Source organism: Psammomys obesus, unplaced genomic scaffold, assembly GCF_907164565.1.
Source record: "Psammomys obesus unplaced genomic scaffold, mPsaObe1.curated_primary_1811, whole genome shotgun sequence".
Lineage (NCBI taxonomy): Eukaryota > Metazoa > Chordata > Mammalia > Rodentia > Muridae > Psammomys > Psammomys obesus.
The window spans coordinates 17,253,779-17,276,028 of NW_026596120.1; the positions used below are offsets into that span (position 1 = coordinate 17,253,779).

Sequence of the window (22,250 nt, forward strand, 5' to 3'; positions counted from 1 at the left end):
GGGGTTAGGAGTCCTTCTCTTTCAGAGGACCCAGGTTCATTCCATCAACCACATGGTAGTTCACAACTGGCTGTAACTCCAATCCCTGATTTCACTTCCTCACACAGACATGTGCAGGCAAAACTCCAATGCACATAAAAAAAAATAACTATTAAAAAAAAAAAGAAAGAGAAAGGGCTTGCCTGGTTCTAGACTCTGGTAAGCTAGGAGTCAGCAGATTGGGTTAGCCACTAAACTAAAACTTATAAGCATATTCATTTGGCACATGTACCTTAGGACTGTTTAAAAATCAAAAACCATCAGCCTCAGGCTGGAGAGACAGCACGTCAGGAAAATGCTTGTCTTGTAAGTAAAAGAGCCAGAGTTTAATTCCAAGAACCCACATTAAAAAAAAAAAAAAAAAATAGTTGAGCCAGGTGCGGTAGTGCAGGCCTATAATCTCAGCACTGGGGAGGCACAGGCAGGCAGATCTCAGTGAGTTTGAGGCCAGCCTGGTCTAGAAAGCAAGGCCAGGACAGCCAAGGCTACACAGAGAAACCCTGTCTCGAAAAAACAAACAAAAAATGGATGTGCTATTTTAGCATTGGGGAGGAGGAGACAGGTGGATCCCAGGTCTTATTGGTGAGACAGCTAGCCGGCTCAGCAAGTTCCAGGCCAGTGAGAGACCCTGCTTCAAAACATACAAACCAATAGAAAAGACAACATTTTTTGAGGATCAACATACAACTCTGTCCTCTACTTCCACATGCGTCACGTGCTCTCACACATACAGACACACACATCCACACAGGCCAGCCCTCTAAGTCTTAATTCCCTTATCTATAAACAAGCAGAACGACAACAAGACAGCTGTATGTCAAGATGTAAAGATTCCAAGGAACAGCTCCCTGTGTCACTTATGACCTGCCTTCTCTCTAACTCCAGTGTATCTGTGTGGATTTTGAGGCTGGGAGACACGGCTGGGAGAATGCCAGTTCCCATGCTGGCCAGCATCAGGATTATCTAATCGAGTCCTTAGCCCTAAACCCACGGTTCTTCTGGCAGCAACCTTCCCCACGACTCAGCCAAGGGAGACTGTGTTGATCACACATGACCTGGCAGTACAAAGGGCTCAGGCCTCTGGGAAGCTGGCTGGGTCTAGTCTATACCTTCCATGGCCAGCAGAATACATGGGCCATCTGCCCACAAGCTGTTGCAGCCAATGGAGCTGGGCAAGTTTGTCTGGGTAGCTGCCTAATCCTCTCAGCACTCAAGTTCTGAGTGAAAAGGGCCTATCAAGAGCTGGAGAGATGGCTCAGAGTACTAAGATGGCTTAAGAGCACTGGCTGCTCTTCCAGAGGTCCGGAGTTCAATTCCCAGCAACCACATGGTGGCTCATAACCATCTATAATGAGATCTAGTGTCCTCTTCTGGTGTGCAGGTGTACATGCAGGCCTGTTAGGCTGGGCAAGGTTGCACATACCTTTAATCCCAGCACTCAGGAGACCAAGGCAATAAAAATGCAAGTTTAAGGCCAGACTGGTTCTATACAATAAGGTGTGTGTGTGTGTATGTGTGTGTGTGTGTGTGTGTGTGTGTGTGAGAGAGAGAGAGAGAGAGAGAGAGAGAGAGAGGACTGACCTGAGCTCAGCTCCTAAGAATAGCAGGCAGTGTATTAACAGCCAGCAGGACTTGGCAGAGGAGAGGCCTAATGCCTATCTGGTTCCTGTTCACCGACTGCCAACACCTGTTCTTCCTCCTGTAATCTCAGTACCTGCTCTACTCATCTGCCTAAAAACAGTAGGCTCTGGAAGGGTCATAGATGAGGCAAAGCATCAACTCCCACAGGTAGCAATGCCCCAGGTTCACGGACCACATGCTTTGCTGTAAGACAGGACCGAACCCAAACTGTAGGACCAAGATATGTGCAAAGTCCTCTCCTCACATCTGCTGAGCCTCAGGTCGAGATCAGGAGCCAGTTACCCAGCCAGAAACAAGTAAGGCAACTGAATACTCCAATAGTCCAAAGGCTAAAGGAAACTACCTCAAAAGCCATTCTTGCAGGCCCATGGTTTAGGATGGGTACGCCTTTGCCAGCAGCATACAATACATAGCTGTGGGCAGCTACCCTGAGATGCCCCTCCACTGAGGGACTGCCATCTGGCAAACCCTTGTCTGCCCTTTCTGGGATTTCCCAAGTCCTGGCCTAGAATCCTATAACTCCACAACCAGTGACTGGTGGCCACAGCACCGGCAGTAGCATCTGCTAGTGGCCACATGGGGTAGGAGTCAGATGGCCCTGGAATGAAGTCAGGATTAGATGGTAATATATGTGTAAGAAGCCGGGGGGAGGGGGAGGCTGGGGGACAGGCCTCCAGAAGCAGGAACTCGCTGGCCACCTTGCCATTTAAATAGAACGAGCAATAAGGCTGCCTTCTGTGATCCAGGAAACACAGGTAGGGAGGGACATCCATGCTTCACGGCAGGAAGAACCCCCACGACCCCACAGATAAATGAAGTTGGCAATAGTCTTAAAGGAGATTGCAGGGGTGGGCAAGGTGCCTGTATTTCCATCACCCGGGTAGCTAAGGCAGGGAGCTCATCAATTTGGAGCCAGTCTGACCCTATAGCAAAAAACAAACAAACAAAAACTTTTTTTTTTCTTTCTCAAGATGGTTTCTCTGTGTAGCCCTGGCTGCCCTGGACTCGCTTTGTAAGCCAGGCTGGCCTCAAACTCACAGAGATCCCCCTGCCTCTGCCTCCTGGGTGCTGGGATTAAGGGCACATGCTGCCTGGGAAAATCACTTTTTAAAAAAGTAGCTGCAGGTCAAATAGTTTAGCCAGCCCTGAGCATCCTCACACCACATTCACACAAACAAAATCATCTAAAATGAGCACAGTGGGCCATGGCAGAATTCTGTCCCTAAAAGATCTCCACCAAGGGCTGGAGAGATGGCTCAGTGGTTAAGAGTGCTGACTGCTCTTTCAGGGGACCTGATTTCAACTCCCAGCACCCACACGGCAGCTCACAGCTGTTTGTAACTCCTGCTCCAGGGGATCTGATACCCTCACACACACATACATGCAGGCAAAACACCAATGTATGTAAAATACAACTAAATAAATTATTTAAAAAAAGAACTCCCCCAAAAGCAATTCATAGTATGGAAAAGTATTCGTGAAATAAGCATGACGATAAAAATGGAATTCCACAGTTGGGCAGAGGCAGGTGAATCTTTGTGAGTTCAAGGCCAACCTGGTCTACACAGTAAGTTCCAAGACAGCTAGAGCTACACAATAAGACCCTGTCTCAGAAAAACAAAACAAAATGCCCAGAATTCTAATTTCCCTAAATATTTAGAAGTTATGAATACGTTCATTAGTTTGGTGGTAGTGATTGTTTAACAGGTTTTACACACACATATACAGAGAAAGAGAGAAGAGAGAGAGAGAGAAGAGAGAGAGAGAGAGAGAGAGAGAACAGAGGCAAACCCCTGCACTCGCAACACTTGGGAAGGTAAAGGCAGGCAGGTCTCTGTGAATTCGAGGCCAGCCTGGTCTACAAAGTGAATCCAGGACAGCCAAGGCTACACAGAGAAACCCTGTCTCAAAAATCGAAGCAAACACAAAAAAAGCTGGGCCTTTCCCAGGACAGTGCAAGGGGAAAGATGAGAGATGGACATGATCAAGATAGGCCTCTAGTCCCAGCACTTGGGAGGCCAGCCTGGTCTACAGAGCTAGTTGCAGGACAGCCAGTGTCACACAGACACCCTGTCTCAACCCCTCCCTCCTAAAATGTATGCATATATAAAATTGTCAAAGAATAAATAAAAGACTTTTAAAAAATACTGGACATGATGCTAACAAGATGGCTTCATGGGCAAAGGCACTAGGCAGGCAAGCTTCATGACCTGAGTTCAGTCCCCACTAGCTATCCTTTGACTTCCAAAAGTGAGCTGTGTGGCAAGCACAAGCCCCCCAACCCCCCCCCACCACCACCACCACCACACACAGAACAAGGTGCAGGATCTGGCTGCACTATAATCTGAATACTTAGGTGGCAGAGGGAGGCAGGAAACTCTCACCTCCAAGCTCCAGGGCTTCTTGAGAGTTTGGGGCCAGCTGGTTTTACCCAGTCTCCAAAACAAAAGGAACTTTTAACATTTTATAAGCAACTAGTTCACTTTGTTTCAATTTTCACACAATAGTAAGCTTTTTTTTTTTTTTTTTTTTTTTTAGACAGTGTCTTCTCCCCTGCACAGATCAGTTTGTAACTTGGGTCCTCTTGGGTTTTCCAGTGCTAAGTGTTGGTATTACAGTCATGAGCCACCACCCTTCTGATCTGAATATGTACATTGTGAGATAAAGAAACCAGAAAGAAATCGCACTCAAAGAGTCACATCTAACATCAGAACAGGACGTTTTTGCTACTTGTAACTTTTAAATGTAAATGCATTCAACTGAGGTTTCTATTATGTGAGGTCGGACAAGGCTACAAGAGGCCAGGGTAGAGTAGAGGTGCAGAAAAGTACATAGAAGGCCAGATGCATACTGGAGGTGAGGTGCACAGGAACTCCTCCCTGGATCCTCAGGAAGGAGCTACAGCGGTCTGGAGAGAGGAACAGAGTCCAGCGGGCAGACTGCAGGCACAGCTCTCGCAGTCTGGAGCAGAGTGAGAATAGAACCCAAGCCAAGCTACCCTTCCCCATAATTGCAGTTTCCAGCACCTCGTTGGGGCCATCAGAGAGGAATGGGGCTTCAAGCATACCTGCTGGTGGCCGCAGGGGGCCCACGATCGGGAGAGGAAAAGACGCGGTACAGGTAGTCATTCAGTAGTTTCTCCTGCACAATGCCTGGGTCACGGATCAGAAGAGAAAAAAGAAGCAGTCAGTCAGAACAGCTCTTGGTCCCTACTGTTCCCACAGACAGCTAGTCTTTGACCACCCACAGGGTTCAGAAGAACCACCACACTGAGTGCAGGGGTCCACGGGTGCTGGTGAAGAACTAGGAGCAGGAACAAGGGGGATTGAAACTCCGAGTTTCACTGGACCTGGACCCTTGCTGCATTTGTCTCTTCCTTCTCCTTGTCACAACACAAAGCGTATCCTCCCTGCCCTGCCAGCCCTTACCTGTGACCCTGGACTTCTCAGCATCTGAGGTCAGCCTGTAGCTCTTTCGGGAAAAAGACATATCAGGCCCCTTGGATGCCATCTTTCCTCACTCATGGGCAGGCGGTAGTCTTGGAGGCTGGGCCAGAGGCAAGGTCTACTCCAGGCTAGTCAAAGGTCCACATAGACCTCAGTCCTGCAATGGTAGGAAAGCTTGGGAGCAGGTAAGACGTACCCAAGCCCTTTCACACACATTCTAACCTAGGGCAGAGGTAAGCAAGGGCTCCCAGCTTTCCACACAGAAATATGAGATGGATCTAGGCTGATGTTAGATGGGAATCTGGGTTAGATGCATCCCACACTGTCTTGGTGTCCCATACAGGACCTAGCAGAGACCCAGCGTGAAGTATGTTTGCTGAACCATAGCTAAATGTCTTGGCTTTGAGGAAATCAGATCAACATGGAGGTGAGTAAAAGCTTTTAGAGTAAAAGCTCCTATATGGCCACCTTGGTCATGGAGTCCAGCTCACATTCTGAAGATGGAGACCCTATACCATGTTCCCTCGATTACAGACCACACTAACCACCTGCGGCCACAAGCCTTCCTCCCCTAGATGTCATCCTTATCTAAGCTCCCTCCCTTTCTTATCTACAGTCTCAAGCTTTCTGGTTCACACACACACACACACACACACACACACACACACACACACAAAACCTTCTACACTATGCTACCACCAGCCATGTCAAGATCCCTCCATCAGTCTTCCTACCCACGTCTAGCCCTCAGGCAGCTAGCAGGTTGTTGCTGCAGCTGCTGGAGCTGCACTAGTTCCCTGGTGCATGTCTCACTATAGAGGTGTCAGGAGCCAAGAGCGGTTACAGAGTTAAAAACGGAAACGTTCAGGAGTTTCAGGAGTTCAGCCACCACATGTGACTGTACTAAACTGCACGGCACGAGCGCGCCATCACCACCACTGGCCCAGAAAGTTCCACTAGCACCTGTCTAGAGCCTGGCCTGCCTGAGCCAGCACTTCTGCAGCCTCCTCTTATCACACCCCAGAACAGGCCCTCTGCTCCCGCCACACACCCCGCTGCCTGCATCCTAGCAGGCTTGGAAGATTCTGCTGCAGAGCCTCTCTCTGGGAGCCCTCAATGGACACCCACAACCAGCCCCTCTTATACCGGAACAACTGCGGGACTTACTGGATACAGTTACTAAGAACTGGGAGCCAACCTTCCAGACACCCACTGTGGGTGTCAGGTGGAGGGGACTTAGAGGCGGGACCGCGCCTGCCCGGGGCTCCCTCCCACTCCATTATTTCCCAGCCCTCCCAGGAGATCCAGCCTGGGAACCGAACCGACTAGGTCTGGGTGGCCAAGGACGCCGAGGGCAGCGCATGCTCCCCCAGATCGCCCTGCCTGGCCCCAAGCTCCGGAGGACCTGTCAGGCCAGCTCCCGCTGGGAGTCCTATGCCGCAGGCCGCGGCACCCCCAGTGGCAGGCGCTGTCGCCGGGGCCTCGAGGGGAGTCATTGGACCCGCCCGGCTCATAGCCAGTCCGCCTCTCACTCACCCCCAGCCTCAGCCTCCGCGACCGGCTCACAACATCCGCCCAGCTTTTCGGCTACGGCACCCGTCCAGGGCCAAACCGCGTGCCCGCTGGCGCGCCTCTCCACTAGCCGCGCACGCGCATATGCAGAGACCGCAACAAGCTATTGCTGGCTGAAAACCTTACCCCGATGCCTTCCAAAGTGTTCGCCTCTGTTTCCGCCCCCCCCCCCCCCCGCCTTTCCTAGCCCAACCGTCCTAGGCCACCTGTCTCAACTCCTCCCTTGCTTGGAAGCCTGACCTGCACCAGCCTGAAAGGCTACTTCTGTCAGCAGACTTGCTACCTGTCACATCCGCGCACGCTGCCTTTCTACGCCAGGTCCAACGGGAGGGTTTGCTCCCCTTCCCTGGGATGAGACTTCTGAGGAGCGATGAATGTTCCCAGGATGTGCTGCTAGGGGTGTGGGCTGACCAGCCTACAGCTGGACTCAACTGATAAGTCAGTTTGAACAGGGAGAGGCAGTTTGAGGGTTGGGGAAATTATGTTCCTCACTTTATAGGGAGAAACTGAGGCCCGGAAAACTGGGCTCTCTGGAAGAGCTTGTCAGCTCCCGCTAGCAGTGTCTTTGGGCACAGAGATGTCGACGGTGCTGGCATCCACTGTGGCCACTGAAGTCTTGAAATGTGGCTAGTGTAACTGAAAAATTCAGTTTTTAACTTTGTGAACTCAGTCACATGTAAAGTCTTACTACTGAGACGTGTGGTACGCATGTGCAGAAGAGGCACCAGGGACTTAGCGCAGTTTCTGAAACAGCTGCAGCAACAATGTGTTAGGGAGAGGCAGCAGCAGGACGACCAAGGCAGTGTGCCCTTGGCTAGGGTGGTGATTGCACAGGGCAGGAGGGCTCTGCAGGCCTCAGGGATGTCTAACGCTTCCCCACAGTTCCTCCCCAAGTCCTGCCTACCAGTGAGGCTTCTCAGAAATCTAGCAGCATTGAGAAGGCTTTTCCCTGACCACAAGGCCTGAGGCCTAGGCCCCACCTAGCAACTGTCACCTGGTGTCAGTCAGGCCCAAGCAGGCTCAGAGAGGTGTGGAGCCAGAGCCACCCAATCCTGTGGGGACAGATTTCACAATTTCCGGGACGGGGATTCGGTGGGTCACGGTGCAGCCTCCAGCTCAGGAGCATGGGGTGGCTCCCACTTTTGCTGCTCCTGACACAGTGTTCAAGGGCTCTTGGTGAGTGTCACCTACCCTGATCCCCATCTGCCTTCAGGAGGGAGTTCACCCCAGGCCCAGATAACTATTCTCGTCCAGATTTTACCCTTCTACCGGGCAGGGATCGGTGACCTTGGCCTGTTGAGCAGAGCCCAGGAGGCTTGAGAATTCAAATATACAGTCTGCTCAGGCCTACATCGGAATGCAGGCTGCAGCACAGAGGCAGTCTTGGGACTGCAGAGGCTAACACACACAGAAGGCATGACTCCTGAGCCTAACATGTCGTAACTCAATATAAGCCTTTCTCCTCATGAAAGCCCGGCTTGGAGTCAGAATGCTGAAGCCGGGGCCTTCCCTAGATAGTGTCTTAGCTCCGAGTGCAAGCACTCTCATTGGGGGAATGGATGGGGCAAGTCTCACAGGATGAACTCTGTCACCCAAATTCGCATGGGGTGGATGGATTAGACCTGAGCCCAATGCCAGGCCTGACAGACGAGTGATGACCTGCCTCCCCAAGTCGATGACGTAGGGGGGGATTAGGCTGGCCCTGGAAAATATACATAGGGCACGCCCCCTTTGATTTCCTAAACGAACAAAACACAGGGTGTGTTAGAATACACGCACTGATACACACCACAGGGCAGCGCTCACCACTGAACGACTTCCAGCTGCTCCGGGGCACAGAGTTAAAGAACCTGCTACATCCAGCGGCGCCAGGGTCATGGCAGGAGGACGTGACAGACGCTGAAGAGTGTGCTAGGCGCTGTGGGTCCCTTCTGGACTGCCGGTGAGTGGCTGAGCAGCCTAACCGTGGCTGAGGGCATGAGCCTCCGGGCTGCTGGTTGACCTTGCGTCTGCTCTCCAGAGCCTTTCACTACAACGTGAGTAGCCATGGTTGCCAGCTGCTGCCATGGACTCAGCACTCGCCTCACACACAGCTGCACCACTCAGGCCTGTGTGATCTCTTCCAGAAGAAAGGCAAGTGAGGAGAAGCAGGGTGAGTTAACAGGGAGCATGGAGCCTCCGTGCCTGCTGACCTTCCCTCTCCTGCTTCCAGACTATGTACGGACCTGCATTATGAACACTGGGGTCAGCTACAGGGGCACGGTGGCCAGGACAGCTGATGGCCTGCCCTGCCAAGCCTGGAGCCGCAGGTTCCCCAATGACCACAAGTGAGACAGACACAGTTCGGCTGGGCCTGAGGCAGAGGCGCCCCAGCACGCGCTGCAGTGAGGCTCTCTGCCTACAGGTATACGCCCACACTAAAGAATGGCCTGGAAGGGAACTTCTGTCGGAACCCTGATGGGGATCCCGGGGGTCCCTGGTGCTACACAACCAACGGCAGCGTGCGCTTCCAGAGCTGCGGCATCAAATCCTGCAGGGAGGGTAAGCAGCTGGGTCAAGCCCAAGGAGGGAAGGTCAGGCCTGCTCCCATCCGGGAACTCACTGGGCCTGTGTTTCCAGCTGTTTGTGTTTGGTGCAATGGCGAGGATTACCGCGGCGAGGTTGACGTTACAGAATCGGGCCGCGAGTGTCAGCGCTGGGACCTGCAGCACCCTCACTGGCACCCTTTCCAGCCTGACAAGTGTGTGGGCAGAACCTTTATGCTGAGTGGGGGCCTGCTGAGGCGGGACCCGAGTCCTGATCTCGTCACTAACTCCAGGTTCCCGGACAAAGCTCTGAATGACAACTACTGCCGTAACCCGGATGGATCTGAGCGGCCCTGGTGCTACACCACAGACCCGAACGTCGAGAGAGAGTTCTGCGGCCTTCCCAGCTGCGGTACGCTGCAGGGACCGGGCCTGGGGAGGAGCTTGGGAAAACCGGCGGGTGTGGCTCACCTGGGGGAGGCACTAGAGAAGTTAGGCGTGGGTGGAGACCATCTGGTACAGGCAGGCGCAGCCGCAGCCGCAGCTCCAATGCCAGCTCTTGGGCAGGACCCAACCTGCCACCGGCCGTCAAAGGATCCAAGCCACACCAGCGCACCAAGGGCAAGGCTTTTAACTGCTTCCGTGGGAAAGGCGAAGACTACCGAGGCAGAACCAACACCACCTCTGCGGGCGTGCCCTGCCAGCGGTGGGACGCACAGAGCCCGCACCAGCACCGCTTCGTGCCAGAGAAATACGCTTGCAAGTGAGGTGGTGGGGAGAGCAGCCCTGTGGCGGGGGCGGAGCCAGAGGTCCCGGCCTGCTGTGGGGTGGCTGGGGGACCCCACCCACACTAACGCCCGCTCAGGGACCTCCGGGAGAACTTCTGCCGGAATCCCGACGGCTCCGAAGCGCCTTGGTGCTTCACATCCCGACCCGGTTTGCGCGTGGCCTTCTGCTACCAGATCCCACGATGCACAGAGGACGTGGTGCCGGAGGGTGAGGCTGGGGCACCGGGCGGGGAGCGGGGCGGGGATCCACGCGGGGCTGACCGCCACTCTTGCCTACCCACAGGGTGCTACCACGGTTCCGGCGAACAGTACCGCGGCTCGGTCAGCAAGACCCGCAAGGGCGTTCAGTGCCAGCACTGGGCCTCTGACACGCCACACAAGCCGCAGTGAGTGTGCGCACACACCCGGGTTGGACCTCAACTCTAGGGCAAAAATGCCGTGGCTCCTCGTGAGCCTGCAGAGGGTCTGACAGGTCGGCCTTGTGACCCTGCCGCCCCCACGCCTAGGTTCACACCCGCCTCAGCACCGCAGGCGGGACTGGAGGCAAACTTCTGTCGGAACCCAGATGGGGATAGCCATGGGCCCTGGTGTTACACTTCGGACCCAGCAACCCTGTTTGACTACTGCGCCCTCCAACGCTGTGGTGAGCGCCTAAGACTTGCCCTTGGTTAGCTCAGACCTCACCCCCGCAGCCTGGCTCCCTTAACCCGAGTGAACTTGGGTCTTGCAGATGACGACCACCCGCCATCTATCCTGGACCCCCCAGGTACCGACTTGGGCCAGCCGTGGGGTCAGCCTCTTTGACCCTGACCCTCACTCAAGGTTTCATTCTGCCCCATTCCCCCAGACCAGGTGCAGTTTGAAAAGTGTGGCAAGAGGGTTGACAAGAAAAATAAGCTTCGCGTGGTGGGGGGCCATCCTGGGAACTCACCGTGGACAGTCAGCTTGCGCAACCGGTGAGGCCTAGGCGCTTGTCTCCGGGAAGGAGCCGAGGCTGTACCGTCTGTGACTGGACCAGGAGAGAGGGATACCTGGCCCTGCATGCAGTCCTTGCCAAGAATGGCAGTTCTAGCATGACTCTCTGCTGCTTCTCCTAACCTTTGCTCCTTTAGACAGGGCCAGCATTTCTGTGGGGGTTCCCTGGTGAAGGAGCAGTGGGTACTGACTGCCCGGCAATGCGTCTGGTCATGGTAGGCCTCCCCTGGGTTTAAGGACCAGGTGTCCCGGCTTACCTTCGTCCTGCCTCTGCCTGCCCCTGTCCCCAGCACCCCAGGCACTTTCCTTAGGCAAGCCAACAAGCCAAAACAAGATGGCACGGCTGCCTAGGAATCTAGAATGATTTGACAAGAGTCTTTCTCCCAGCCATGAGCCTCTCACAGGCTATGAGGTGTGGTTAGGGACAATCGACCAGAACCCACAGCCTGGAGAGGCAAATGTGCAGAGGGTCGCAGTGGCCAAGACAGTGTGTGGGCCTGCAGGCTCCCAACTTGTTCTGCTCAAGCTGGAGAGGTACGTAGACAAGCTGAGAGGGTGGGAGGCGGCGCTGGCCTTGTGGTCATCAGTCCTGAATCCCCCCCATTCCTGCTAAAGACCTGTGACCCTGAACCATCACGTGGCCCTCATCTGCCTGCCTCCTGAGCAGTATGTGGTACCTCCGGGGACGAAGTGTGAGATTGCAGGCTGGGGTGAATCCAAAGGTAGGAGGACAGTGCACAGGCGCAGATCGTTACAGGCCAGGTGGCCCAGCGCTGGCTTTGGCTCAAGGGTCCTTTCCTTACTGTCCTCCCTCCAGGTACAGGCAGCAACACAGTCCTTCATGTGGCCTCCATGAGGGTCATCTCCAACCAGGAGTGCAATGTGAGGCACCGAGGACACGTACAAGACAGTGAGATGTGCACAGAGGGACTGCTGGTCCCCACAGGGGCGTGTGAGGTCAGTGGTAGAGCTCCTGGCCTAGTCTGGGGAGGGTCTGGGAGCTAGAACTATCCTCTCTGATGACCAAGGGGCAGGGTGTGGGGGAGGCTAGTCACTGCCAAGGGCCAGAGCCTTCACAGTTCTCCTACCTGCCAGGGCGACTACGGCGGCCCACTTGCCTGCTACACCCACGACTGCTGGGTCCTACAGGGACTAATAATCCCGAACAGAGTGTGTGCACGGCCCCACTGGCCAGCCATCTTCAAGCGTGTGTCTGTGTTTGTGGACTGGATTAACAAGGTCATACAGCTGGAGTAGGCCTGCTTTTGATCCCTCAGAGATGACAAGACTTCTCACCAATCATAAAGCAACCTTTTCTCTCTGTCTGTATAGAACGTTTCTTAGTCTGCGTTTCTAGGGACTGAGTTGGTGATTCCATGAAAGAGGCTGCATGGTTTAAGAGCAGCACACTCTTGGCTGGGTGTTCTGATCCTGGAACAGCTTCAAAGTGTGTGTACTGTGGCTCGGCAGGCTGTCACTCAATTTCCTGAGGCATTCCTGGGAAGGGAAGGATAGGGTAGAGCAGTTTCCAGCAGACAGGATTATAGCAGAAAGAGCTGTGTTGGTCTGTACTAGGCCCATTTGGCCCAGGCAGGCAGGGGTTAAGTTTTTCATGGCTCCTCTCTGACAGATGAGAGATGACTCCACTGTGGATATCAAACCCAAGACCTGGGGTTTCTCAACCCCGTGGTGGAGTCAAGGGTTGGGGATGGCTTGGTACAAAGTACCAGCACAAACTGGGCTCTGTGTCCTCTGTTTATTATGAATATGCAGTCCACTCTGCCCACTCATTCAGAGTCCAGAGCACAGGAAGCTTCTCGGCTGTTCTGCCAGACCTTGGAGCTTACCAGGAGCCAAGCGACAACTGACCAGCTCACGAAGAACGACAGCTTCAGCTGCCCAAGTGTGTGTGCAGCCAAAGCACAGCATTCATGAAGCTGTCCGATTCCACCTCCACCTCCGAGAGTGCATGGGTGCTCTTGGGATAGAGCAGGAGCCTGTATGAGCAGCAACACGAGAGGTTGGAGGGCCCTCTCCTGCTTACCTGCCACCACCTGCCAGGACCCTCCTGTGACACTCACCGAACGGGCACATTCCGGGCCTTGAGGGCGCGGTAATACTCCATACCCTGCTTGAAGGGTACACGCCGGTCCTCCTGGCCCAGCATCAGTAACACTGGTGTCTTTACCTGAGTGCATGGGGAGCAAGGAGCCGTGGTGAGCTGAGCTCTGGGCTCTGGAGGGATGGGTGGCACACACAAGGATACCCGGGTACCTGAGGGATGTACTTGATGGGTGATTTGTCCAGCATCTCCTCCCACACATTCAGGTCTGGCAGGTAGTCGTGGCTATATGGGAAGCCAGCCTCCACCACACACCTACAGAAGAACAGAAGATGCAGGCTGCGGGATCTCCATGGGAGTACGGGGTGAAAGGAAGAGCAGGGACCTTTGATGGAAACCCACCAGTCAGGGATGTCAGTGGAGCCCATCATGGAGGCAATGTTGATCACAGGGTTCCGGGCTATACAGGCACTGTAGGTCTCTGGGTACTGACCAATCAGGTGGCAGGAGAGGAATCCACCATGGGAACCACCCATGAGGGCCACACGCCCTGCATCAAAGTGCTCCTCCCGGAGCACCTGCTCCACTGCAAACTGAAGGGTGGGCAGAGTACGCTGCAGCTAACTCCCCACCAGCTCAACAGAGGCCTGAACCCATCCTCCCTGTCCAGCAGCCCCAGTGCCCTGCTACCTGGACATCCTTCACATCCTGGTGGCCCACATTGCCTGGGAGAGAAAGGATGCTGTCTTGGCCAAAGCCAGTGGAGCCACGATAGTTCACTAAAAGTGAGAGACAAGACAGTGAGGCAATGTTCTCAACACTCCACCCCATTTCAAGTATCTGGGAAGTAGGCTGCACCACAGGCTGTCAAGGGGACAGAGCCAGGAGATGTGAGGCTGCTACCCAGAGATCACAGCATCCTTCCCATGGACGCTTCAAGTTAATGCATATGAGCACCAGGGCATGAGGCCAGAGGCTGGATCAGGGCAATTCCTAGCAGTGGCTTCTGTTCTGTTTTTTTCTACACAGGGTTTCTCTGTGTAGCCCTGGCTGCCCTGAAACTAGCTCTAAAGTGCAGGCTGGCCTTGAACTCAAAGGTCCACCTGCCTCAGTCTCCCAAGTGCTGAGATTAAAATAGGATGCCACTACTGCCCAGTCCTATGGTAGTTTCTAAAGAAAGTAACAAAACCATAGAAAAGCCTGATGACCAGAGTGACAACCCAGCCACGGGACATACAGAACCCAAGGCCACCTCATCATTAGTGGAACTGCAGGCCTATTCTTACCCAGTAGCACTGCGAAGCCCATCTTGCAAAGCATGGCTGGGAACAGCATCCAGGCGGTGACAAAGGATGAGTGGGGTCCCCCTACAGGCAGGAAGCAGAGGATGAAAGGGCCAGCTAGGAGCGGTGGCAGGAAGGCAAGGGCTCTTAGGTAGATACCTACCATGGGGCATGACTACCATGGGCACCTGGGTCTTATCTGGAGGGTTGCTGGGTTGCAAAAGGATTGCTTCAAAGTCAAGGTCAGCTGCAGGGAAAAGGCAGTGGTCAGCAGGACCAGGCCTACATCTCAAGGGCTTCCCCAGCTGAGGCCCCATCCGTAGCCATGGCATGAGCCTGGGCAAGTGAAACAGGGGCCTGGCTAAGGTAGCTCATACCATGACACACGGATCCCTAGAGCTTGTGCTCTTTCTGCCTAGTCAGAGAGCCCTAATGTCTGAAAGGACAGCATTCTGGTGGTCACATTGTGTGTGGCCTATTTCCTCTGGACCTGTGTTTTCTCACCACAGGTGATATGCCCTGGTAGGACCTGATAACCATGGCAGGTATTCAGCTCTCTGAATACCTGACCCCATGACCATAAGAACAGAAACATTTTAGAGGAAATCCTAGAAACCCTACAGTGTGAGCTAGGAAGGCCCCCCACAGACGCTGTGTGCTGGGGATTTGGAAGTATCCATCTGCCTTTGGCCCAGCTCACCATACTGTGCATTCTCTTGGTCTGGAGGTGGGTGTAGCACACGGATGCCCCAGTGGATGTCAGGAATGGGTTCAGCCTCCTCCAGAGAGACCCACGACACAGACTGCTCCTTCCCAGCAGGAGGCAGGAAGCCAACTTTCTGCCAAGGGGAAGGAAAGTGTCACAGGTGGCCAGCTCTTGGGAACCCATCTCTAAAGGGCACAGCATAAATTCTTGTGAGCGGTATATGCCAATATATATCCACATATGTGCCACCCCCCCACCACAATTCTTGACCTGTAGGTTGTTCTGTCTCTCTGTACTCTAATAACCCAGAACTGAACACTTCTGTAGGCACACTGTTCAGGATGGTTCCTGCTCCTGAGTGCTAAGCCAGTGAACCACAGGACTAGACTGCATCCAAGTCTTTGGCCTTCCACATGCTGAGCAGCTTTGGTCAGTCTTCAGGCCCAGTTCTATGGCGTGGAAGCTTGTCATTCCTGTCTTCTAGCCTGGGACCCACCAATACTCACCAGGCTCGGGGGCAGATTGGGTGTGGAGAACTGGGCCACCATCAGGTCTTGGTCGACTGTAAGCAGCTTCCAACTTCCACCTGACCCTCCTAGAGGACGAAGATGGCAGTAAGTGCCTGGCAGGGGCCACCACTTTCTACCTTCAACCCTGAGGTGCACCTCTTACAAACACATGTCCTGGTAAGCCTCCTATTCAACCCCTTGTTTATCTGACAGACACTGGCTGTGCTCAGGAACTGCCAGACCCAGGGACACAGAAAGCTTCCAAGTACTCTACCCACTCCAATGACTGCTGTGTAAAAATGATGGCAGCCTAGAACCCCCTCCCCCACCACCAAAAAAACAAGTCGGGGAAAGGGGACTGGATAGTAGGGTCTAAGGTTTATTTATTTTTGTATTTACTTATGTGCTTAGGCTTTGTATACGCTAGGCAAATGCCCTAGTAATGAGCTATGTCCCAAGCCATAGATACAGAATTAGAACAAAACTTTGGCATCCATGGTGGTCTGAATAGAAATGGACCCTGTGGACTCAGGGAGTGGCTCTACTAAGAGGTGTGGCTTTGTTAGAGGAAGTGTGTCACTAGAGCTGGGCTATGAGGTTTCAGAAGCTCAAGCAAGGCCCATTGTCACTCTCTCTTCCTGCTGCCTGCCAATCAAGACGCAGAACTCTCAGCTCCTTCTCTGGCACCATGTCTGCTCACACACTGCCATGCTTCCTGCCATGACAACAAACTGTAAGCTGAAACTGTAAGCCAGCCCCAATTAAGTTTTCCATATTAAGAGATGCCTTGGGGGCTGGAGAGATGGCTCAGCGGCTAAGAGCACTGTCTGCTCTTCCAGAGGTCCTGAGTTCAATTCCCAGCACCCACATGTTGGCTCACAACCATCTATACTGGGATCTGATGCCCCCTACTGGCCCACAGGTATCCATGCAGATAGAGCACTCATATACATAAAAATAAATAAATACAATCTTAAAAAAAAAGAAATACCTTGGTTATGGGTATCTCTTCACAGCAACAGAAACCCTAACTAAGGCAGCATCTTTCTGGAGGTGTATGTGGAGTCAAGGCAGCTGGAGAACTCACAGGCTATTTAGAGGCAGGTGACAGGTGCAAGTGTGGGAAAGCTAGAGAATCCAACAAAGGCTTCTCCAAGGTTTGGGAAGGAGGTGGATGGCAAGCTAAGAATAGCTTGGCAAGAAAGGTCTGCAGACTTTAAGACAGGGTGGGGCGATGGCGCCATGGCATAGGGAGGCAAATGCAAAAGGGCAGTGGAGCAAAGCAGGTAGTGTGTTAGCTAGATCCCTAGGGCACTGCTGGCAAAGGCTGGGGAACGGTTAGTGATAACAATGACTGAGTGCCACAGCTGCCCCAGGTCAAGCTCTGGCTCCACCCTGCCCTGTATGCCCATCCCCCGACCCTGCCATTGCACTACTGCAGAAGTCCTGCTCACCAGCTGTCAGGGAGGTAACACTGCCGGTCTGGGTGTCCACAGTGAACAGGTCCTTGAACAGAGGGGAGACCACTGGTAGCACCACATCCGACAGCCTTGAGGCCTGTCCCTATTTCCTTTCCACTGTCTTAGGGATGCTTTGACCTGTGGTGATGGCCACTCTGTGCACTAGGGAGTAGCCTGGATTTAGTGTCAAATCTCACTTCCTTCAAATGTACTAGGTAACCCAGGAAAGGTACAGGGCACCACTGAGACCCACTTGAGGATGTGAGAACACATGACATCACATCCAAAGGCCTGTGGTACATTATGGGTACCTTCACTCATCCAGTCTCCATCAACTGCCCTCACGGAGTGTTCAGGGACCCGTCTCAGAGGCAGCCCCAGGTCCTCCACCTGGAAAACAGGTCTAGGGCTCTGCTGTGGGGCACCAAGACAGCTGGTCCCCTCAAGGAAAAGCAAGTCCAGCAAAGGCCTCAAGGGGCGAGTACGAGTTTGTGACTAGGTATTCCTTTCGGGACACATACACACTCTGCCTCAGGTCGTAGGCTCCATGGCAGATGATCACAGGGCAAATGCTGATGTTACCTCTCATCATGATCAGGGGCTCTCACCTGCCGACTGCGCTGTGCTGAGTCAAAGACCACTCTCTGGCTGTCAGCTGACCAGCACCCCAAAGGCAGAAGACTGCAGAAGATCCCAGAGAAGTTCTCTGCAAAGACAGAAAGGCTTGGGATGCATCTAAGAGCAGAGGTTTGGGGGATCAAGACTATGATATTGGGGAATTCACCCAGGGCCTCTGAAATCTGTGGTAGAAGATTTCAGAGTACCCCAAAGGTACCCCAAACATGAGGGTACCCTTGGCAAATGAGGATTTACTGAGTGGGAAGGGAAGAGGAAAGGGTGAGAGACTTCCGAGGGCCTGAAGAGGCAGAGCTGATGAGCTTCGGAGGCAAACTTGGATGCCTTCCTATGAGCTGTCCCCTTTTGGGCTTTGGCAACATCGAGAGCCTTGACCTTATTAAGATAACTTGTGTTTGTCCATCAGAGTGCTGAGTTCTGCACCTGCTCCTGAGCTCTGCAAGCCCCGCCCTTCACTATAGTCTTCTTCAGTAGGTGGAGATAACTACCTCTTCCACAAATGAAGAAACAGAAGCTCATGGAGGCCAGAGCACTCTCCAAGGATACATAGCTAATGGCCAAATCTGAGGTTTCGACTAGGTCCCCATTATTGTGTCCTTGTAAACTAAACAAGATTTGTGCTGAGGATCAAATAGAGGGCTGTGCACATGCTAGCCATATGCTCGACCGCTGAGCTACATTCCCACTGTATTCCTGCAACTTTGTCTACTGGAACCTGCCCACCAGACCCTTATACAGACATTCCTGGGTGGCTTGAGAAAACAAGTCTTTCATCCCCATAACCTTGGGATGGCCTAGGATTGCAAGCAGAGCTATAAACACCTGATGTGCAGAGAGGAGCCTCTTAGCCAAGAGCCACCTCTCCAGAGGACCTGCTGACTTAAGACTAGACGAAGGGTGTGGGGCGTGTTGTAGAATACACAGTAACACAGAGCCCTCAGGCCCAGTGCTTCTCAAGCATAATATTCCAAACTAATGTACTTTCTGAGACTCGTCCCAGGCCAACGTGGGAACTCTGATCTCAGTACTGGTCTAGCAAACAACTTTCTGTCAGGCTGTTACCCATAGTCATAGCTTTTATCCCTGTTGGGGCTGGATACAGGGATGTACTAGCAAGAACAGAGGGTCTTCCACAGGATCCCAGGAAGGAGAAACGGACAGCAGAACTACAGGCTCAACTGATTTCCCCAGCCAGCCTCACCTCCCAGCTGCCGAGGGACAATGTCTACCACCACTGAGGTGACCTTGGTGTACCAGTCATACTGCAAGAGAACACAATGATCAGACCCACCAGGGCATGGACCTCAGGGCACACAGCTCTGTTGTCTATCCCTGTCCGTGACAACTCTGGATCACCCTGAGGAGACATGGGCTAACGTATCCCCTTTATGGTAGCTGGGAACAGATGCTCATGGGGGGTCTCAGATAGGCATGTCCCTTGGACTTCCACCAGAGACCCAGAGCTCTCCTTGGGCAGGGGCTGGGCCTGTGTAAATGCCCTGGCTACCTGTAGATGAGAACCAAGAGACAAGCATTCCTGTAGCCGGAGGATGCTCCTGAGGTGGTGAGCCCTCAGAGTACTCAACCCTCCAGGTCCTACCTTTTTAGGTCAGCCCACTGCTACACTGAGGACACGAGAGGGCCCGAGGGGTGATGACGCTGGCCCTTTAGCTCTCATCCCCCAGCAAGAAGCTAGCCATCCTCCTACCCCCCATCCACCTCCAGCCTACCAGGCACAGCTGGCTACACTGATGATGAGGGAGCAGAGACGGGTACTGCAGGTAGACGATGCGACACTGGTCTGGGCTCAGCCGAGGAGAACAAACAGCCAGGGAATCGCCCGAGAGTAGTTCTAGGCCACACAGAAATGTATCACACAGAGAGGCTCGCGTGTGTCAGGAACGCCCGCGTGGGTACCGGTCACTTACCACACTTTCCTCCGCTCAGGTCCACGTAGTACAGGGCCGATCTGGACCGGTGAGAAAGACCCTCAGCTCCACGACCAGCTGGCCCATAGAGCCCTCTGCCCTGCCCCAACTCCTCACCTTCGATTGGTGCAGAAACGGATGCCTAGCCGGAAGGGTTCATGCCACCAGCCCACAAACACCACACCGGTGTCTCCAGGGGCCCAGAAAGCCTGTAGGCAAGACCACAAGATAAGTATAAGCAAGAGGTAACTGCTCAAGCAGGGGACCCCAATTACAGGAGGGGAGAGGCTGAGTTGCTGCTGACCTGACCAGGGGACACATTTTCAGGGACGCCTTCAAGCACTGAGATGTTGCCACTCTCGATATCCAGCACGCACAGCACAGGGGTGCTTTTGGAAACCATGGTTTCTCCCCAGTCTTCGTAAAATACAAACTGATCCCCCTGAGAACAGAGGACACTTGATGCCCAGAGTGTCAACAGAACCCCGGAAGCCGGTGCCCCCCCAGGCCTACTAGGTGCAGTGCAGGGGTACACTGAGTTGCAGGGCTGCCCCGGCAGGGCCTTCATGGCCTGGCTGCAGCACAAGCACCTTGATGGCCTGGTCTGGCTTCTTCGGCCTGGCCATCTCATCATCGCTGGCACTGATGTCCAAGGCTTTGGTTTGAAAGAAGGACTCAGCCTTGGGGCGCTTCTTCTCCGCCACATACAACAAGTGTGTCTCTGAGTATGACCAGGAAAGGCAGCCAAAACAGTCTGGATGCAGGGAGGGATGATTAGGGGGAGCCCAAAGCTCCAGCTGCCCCTTCTTTCCACCCTGCCTGCTTACCAGCCAGGTGCCTCACCGTCCTCGTACACGGGGCCATGTTTCTCCAGAGCCGACAGGTTGAAACTCTTGAGCTTCCGATTCTTCTCCCAGACCTGAGGACACCTGGGCATCAGGCAGCCTGCCCCTCACCAGAGCCTTGCCTGCGAGGCTCAGCAACCCACTGCCTGCCACCTCATTTCTGCAGACTCACCTCCAAGAACTGTTTTTCCTCTCCCGGGACTGTGCCGCCGGCCTTGCGCAGCACAGCTTTCATGGTACCCGAAGGAGACTCTCTACTCAGCAGCCTGAGGACAGGGGTTGCAGGTCAGGATTATGCCAAGCCCCCAGCCAGCCTTGTGAGGCCCCCCTTACTGGTTACAACCTCTCAGATAAAGACTCTGTATCTCTCTTTCCTTCCCTGCTTTATGAGTCTGGTGCTGTAAGATCAGAGGCGGCAGCGCAGGCGACTATCTTCCAGCTAAACCCTAGATAAGACTCTTGAGGCTCTGATCTCATTATCAGCCCAGGAAGCACCTCCAGCCTCAAGCTGGCTAGCCTTGGCTCTCTCCAGATTCCCGGGGACCTAGGACCTACTTTGGAAGAAGCTTCTAGCACATCTCAGGAGACCAATCAAGCTCTTAAGGAGCAGGCACCTGGTTCTTTGCTCCCTTGAAGCGCCTCAAAGTTGTCCCTGAAGGGGACAGGTACAGAGCCCTATGCCCTAAGGCCCCATAGTGGACGTGGGAAAGGCTGGCACGGCAGGTGGCTGTGGTCTTGTCTGCAGACTTCTCTCACACTTACTCCCCCCGGGTCTCCACACTGTTGCCTGCAGGCCCGGCAAACACCACCGAGTCTCCATCATGGAACACCAGGTACTGGCGGCAGAACCGGATGTTCTCCATTCGCTCCAAGTCCCTCTGAGTCCACTCTGCAAGGGAGACATGAGCTGTCTGTGGCCAGTCTGGACCAGAGCCCACCAATCGGACTACCTTTGCTCCAAACACCCTGAGTGACGCCTGCACAACACTTCACTTGTGATAACCTAAACCTAGGCTTCCCGAGCCTGAGCTAACAGCCGCGTGGAGAGAACTTATTCCTGACAGCATGCGAACGGGCCGGAGAGTCCCGCAAGGTCCACGCCTTGCAGCCAGGTCCCACACCTTCAACTCATTTACGGGCATCACCAACCAGCAAGGCGAGCACAGTCCCCAGAACACCTGTGCGCTGGAGCCACGGCTGGGCCCCGTGTGCACCGTCAAGCAGCGAGCCCTCCACACTCCCCACCTCTCCACCTGAGGAGACGGCCCGTCGCCACCCAGTTCCCTCGGTCTACCCACCAGTGTGCACCGTCCGATAGAGGCCCCCGTACTGCGTGGTGACCTCCGGGCCCAGGCAGGCGGCGCTCAGCGTAGGCTGGCGGCTGAGGCCCCGGTACAGCGCTGCCGCCTCCTGGGGCTCACTCAGCAGCACCTGCGCGGGGGACACACCAGGGTCAGGCTCAGCCCGGGCTACGGAGGCCACGGGGGCCGCGGGCCGAACCCTCACCTGACGCTCCATAGCTCTTCCCTTCGGTAGCCGCTAAGGCCCGGAAGTGAGGCTTCGAGGGCGGGGCCTAGGGCGGCCCCCAGTTTCCGCTACACCCCGAGGCGACCTGGGACTGCGCGGCCCTGTGTGAGCTGGGGCCAGTCGGCGGGGGCGGAGCCTTGATGGTGGGAAGGCGGGGCCCGCGGAGGAGCCGCCCTGAGGGGAGGAGCCTGTGGGTGGTGTCCTGAGCCTTTTCAGAGAGGGAGGGCGGACGGGAAGCGGGCGTGAGGGGAGGGGCGAAGTCTGGGAGGGGCGGAGGCTGTAGGAGCTGACTCCGCCCCCGGGCTGTG

General features: G+C 54.4%; 3 protein-coding genes across 4 annotated transcripts in view; 1 reads left to right on the forward strand and 2 right to left on the reverse strand.

Moving 5' to 3' along the window:
• Rnf123 (ring finger protein 123) overlaps positions 1 to 6,742 on the reverse strand; it is a 28,474-nt gene extending 21,732 nt beyond the window's left edge. Inside the window, exons 1-3 of the mRNA XM_055629491.1 lie at positions 6,663 to 6,742; positions 5,109 to 5,283; positions 4,748 to 4,832 (exon numbers count right to left, since the gene is read on the reverse strand). Coding sequence (XP_055485466.1) covers positions 4,748 to 4,832; positions 5,109 to 5,190 — 167 coding nt within the window. The 5' untranslated portion in view covers positions 5,191 to 5,283; positions 6,663 to 6,742. The remainder of the gene's footprint in view (positions 1 to 4,747; positions 4,833 to 5,108; positions 5,284 to 6,662) is intronic.
• Positions 6,743 to 7,786: 1,044 nt separating this feature from the next.
• Positions 7,787 to 12,307, forward strand: Mst1 (macrophage stimulating 1). Its single transcript, XM_055629632.1, has 18 exons — positions 7,787 to 7,874; positions 8,493 to 8,640; positions 8,719 to 8,831; positions 8,911 to 9,025; positions 9,103 to 9,239; positions 9,318 to 9,438; positions 9,517 to 9,635; positions 9,791 to 9,986; positions 10,089 to 10,219; positions 10,295 to 10,397; positions 10,518 to 10,654; positions 10,742 to 10,777; positions 10,859 to 10,967; positions 11,124 to 11,201; positions 11,374 to 11,520; positions 11,602 to 11,708; positions 11,804 to 11,943; positions 12,082 to 12,307. Exons 1-18 carry the CDS (start codon positions 7,823 to 7,825, stop codon positions 12,241 to 12,243), a joined length of 2,151 nt encoding a protein of 716 aa, XP_055485607.1. The 5' UTR covers positions 7,787 to 7,822; the 3' UTR covers positions 12,244 to 12,307.
• Positions 12,308 to 12,728: 421 nt separating this feature from the next.
• On the reverse strand, positions 12,729 to 22,029 carry Apeh (acylaminoacyl-peptide hydrolase). Of its 2 annotated transcripts, XM_055629629.1 has the most exons (22): positions 21,922 to 22,025; positions 21,714 to 21,846; positions 21,178 to 21,304; positions 20,588 to 20,681; positions 20,414 to 20,489; positions 20,161 to 20,324; positions 19,875 to 20,012; positions 19,688 to 19,779; positions 19,571 to 19,611; positions 19,373 to 19,494; positions 18,844 to 18,904; positions 17,615 to 17,712; positions 17,001 to 17,052; positions 15,544 to 15,632; positions 15,032 to 15,170; positions 14,495 to 14,578; positions 14,335 to 14,415; positions 13,739 to 13,827; positions 13,451 to 13,641; positions 13,261 to 13,363; positions 13,068 to 13,174; positions 12,729 to 12,983 (listed from the first exon to the last, which is right to left on the reverse strand). In XM_055629629.1, exons 1-22 carry the CDS (start codon positions 21,931 to 21,933, stop codon positions 12,878 to 12,880), a joined length of 2,199 nt encoding a protein of 732 aa, XP_055485604.1. In that variant the 5' UTR covers positions 21,934 to 22,025; the 3' UTR covers positions 12,729 to 12,877. The 2 variants fall into 2 exon arrangements, with proteins under 2 accessions (XP_055485604.1, XP_055485606.1); XM_055629631.1 differs by lacking the exon at positions 14,495 to 14,578 and having other exon boundaries at positions 21,922 to 22,029.
• Positions 22,030 to 22,250: the final 221 nt, after the last annotated feature.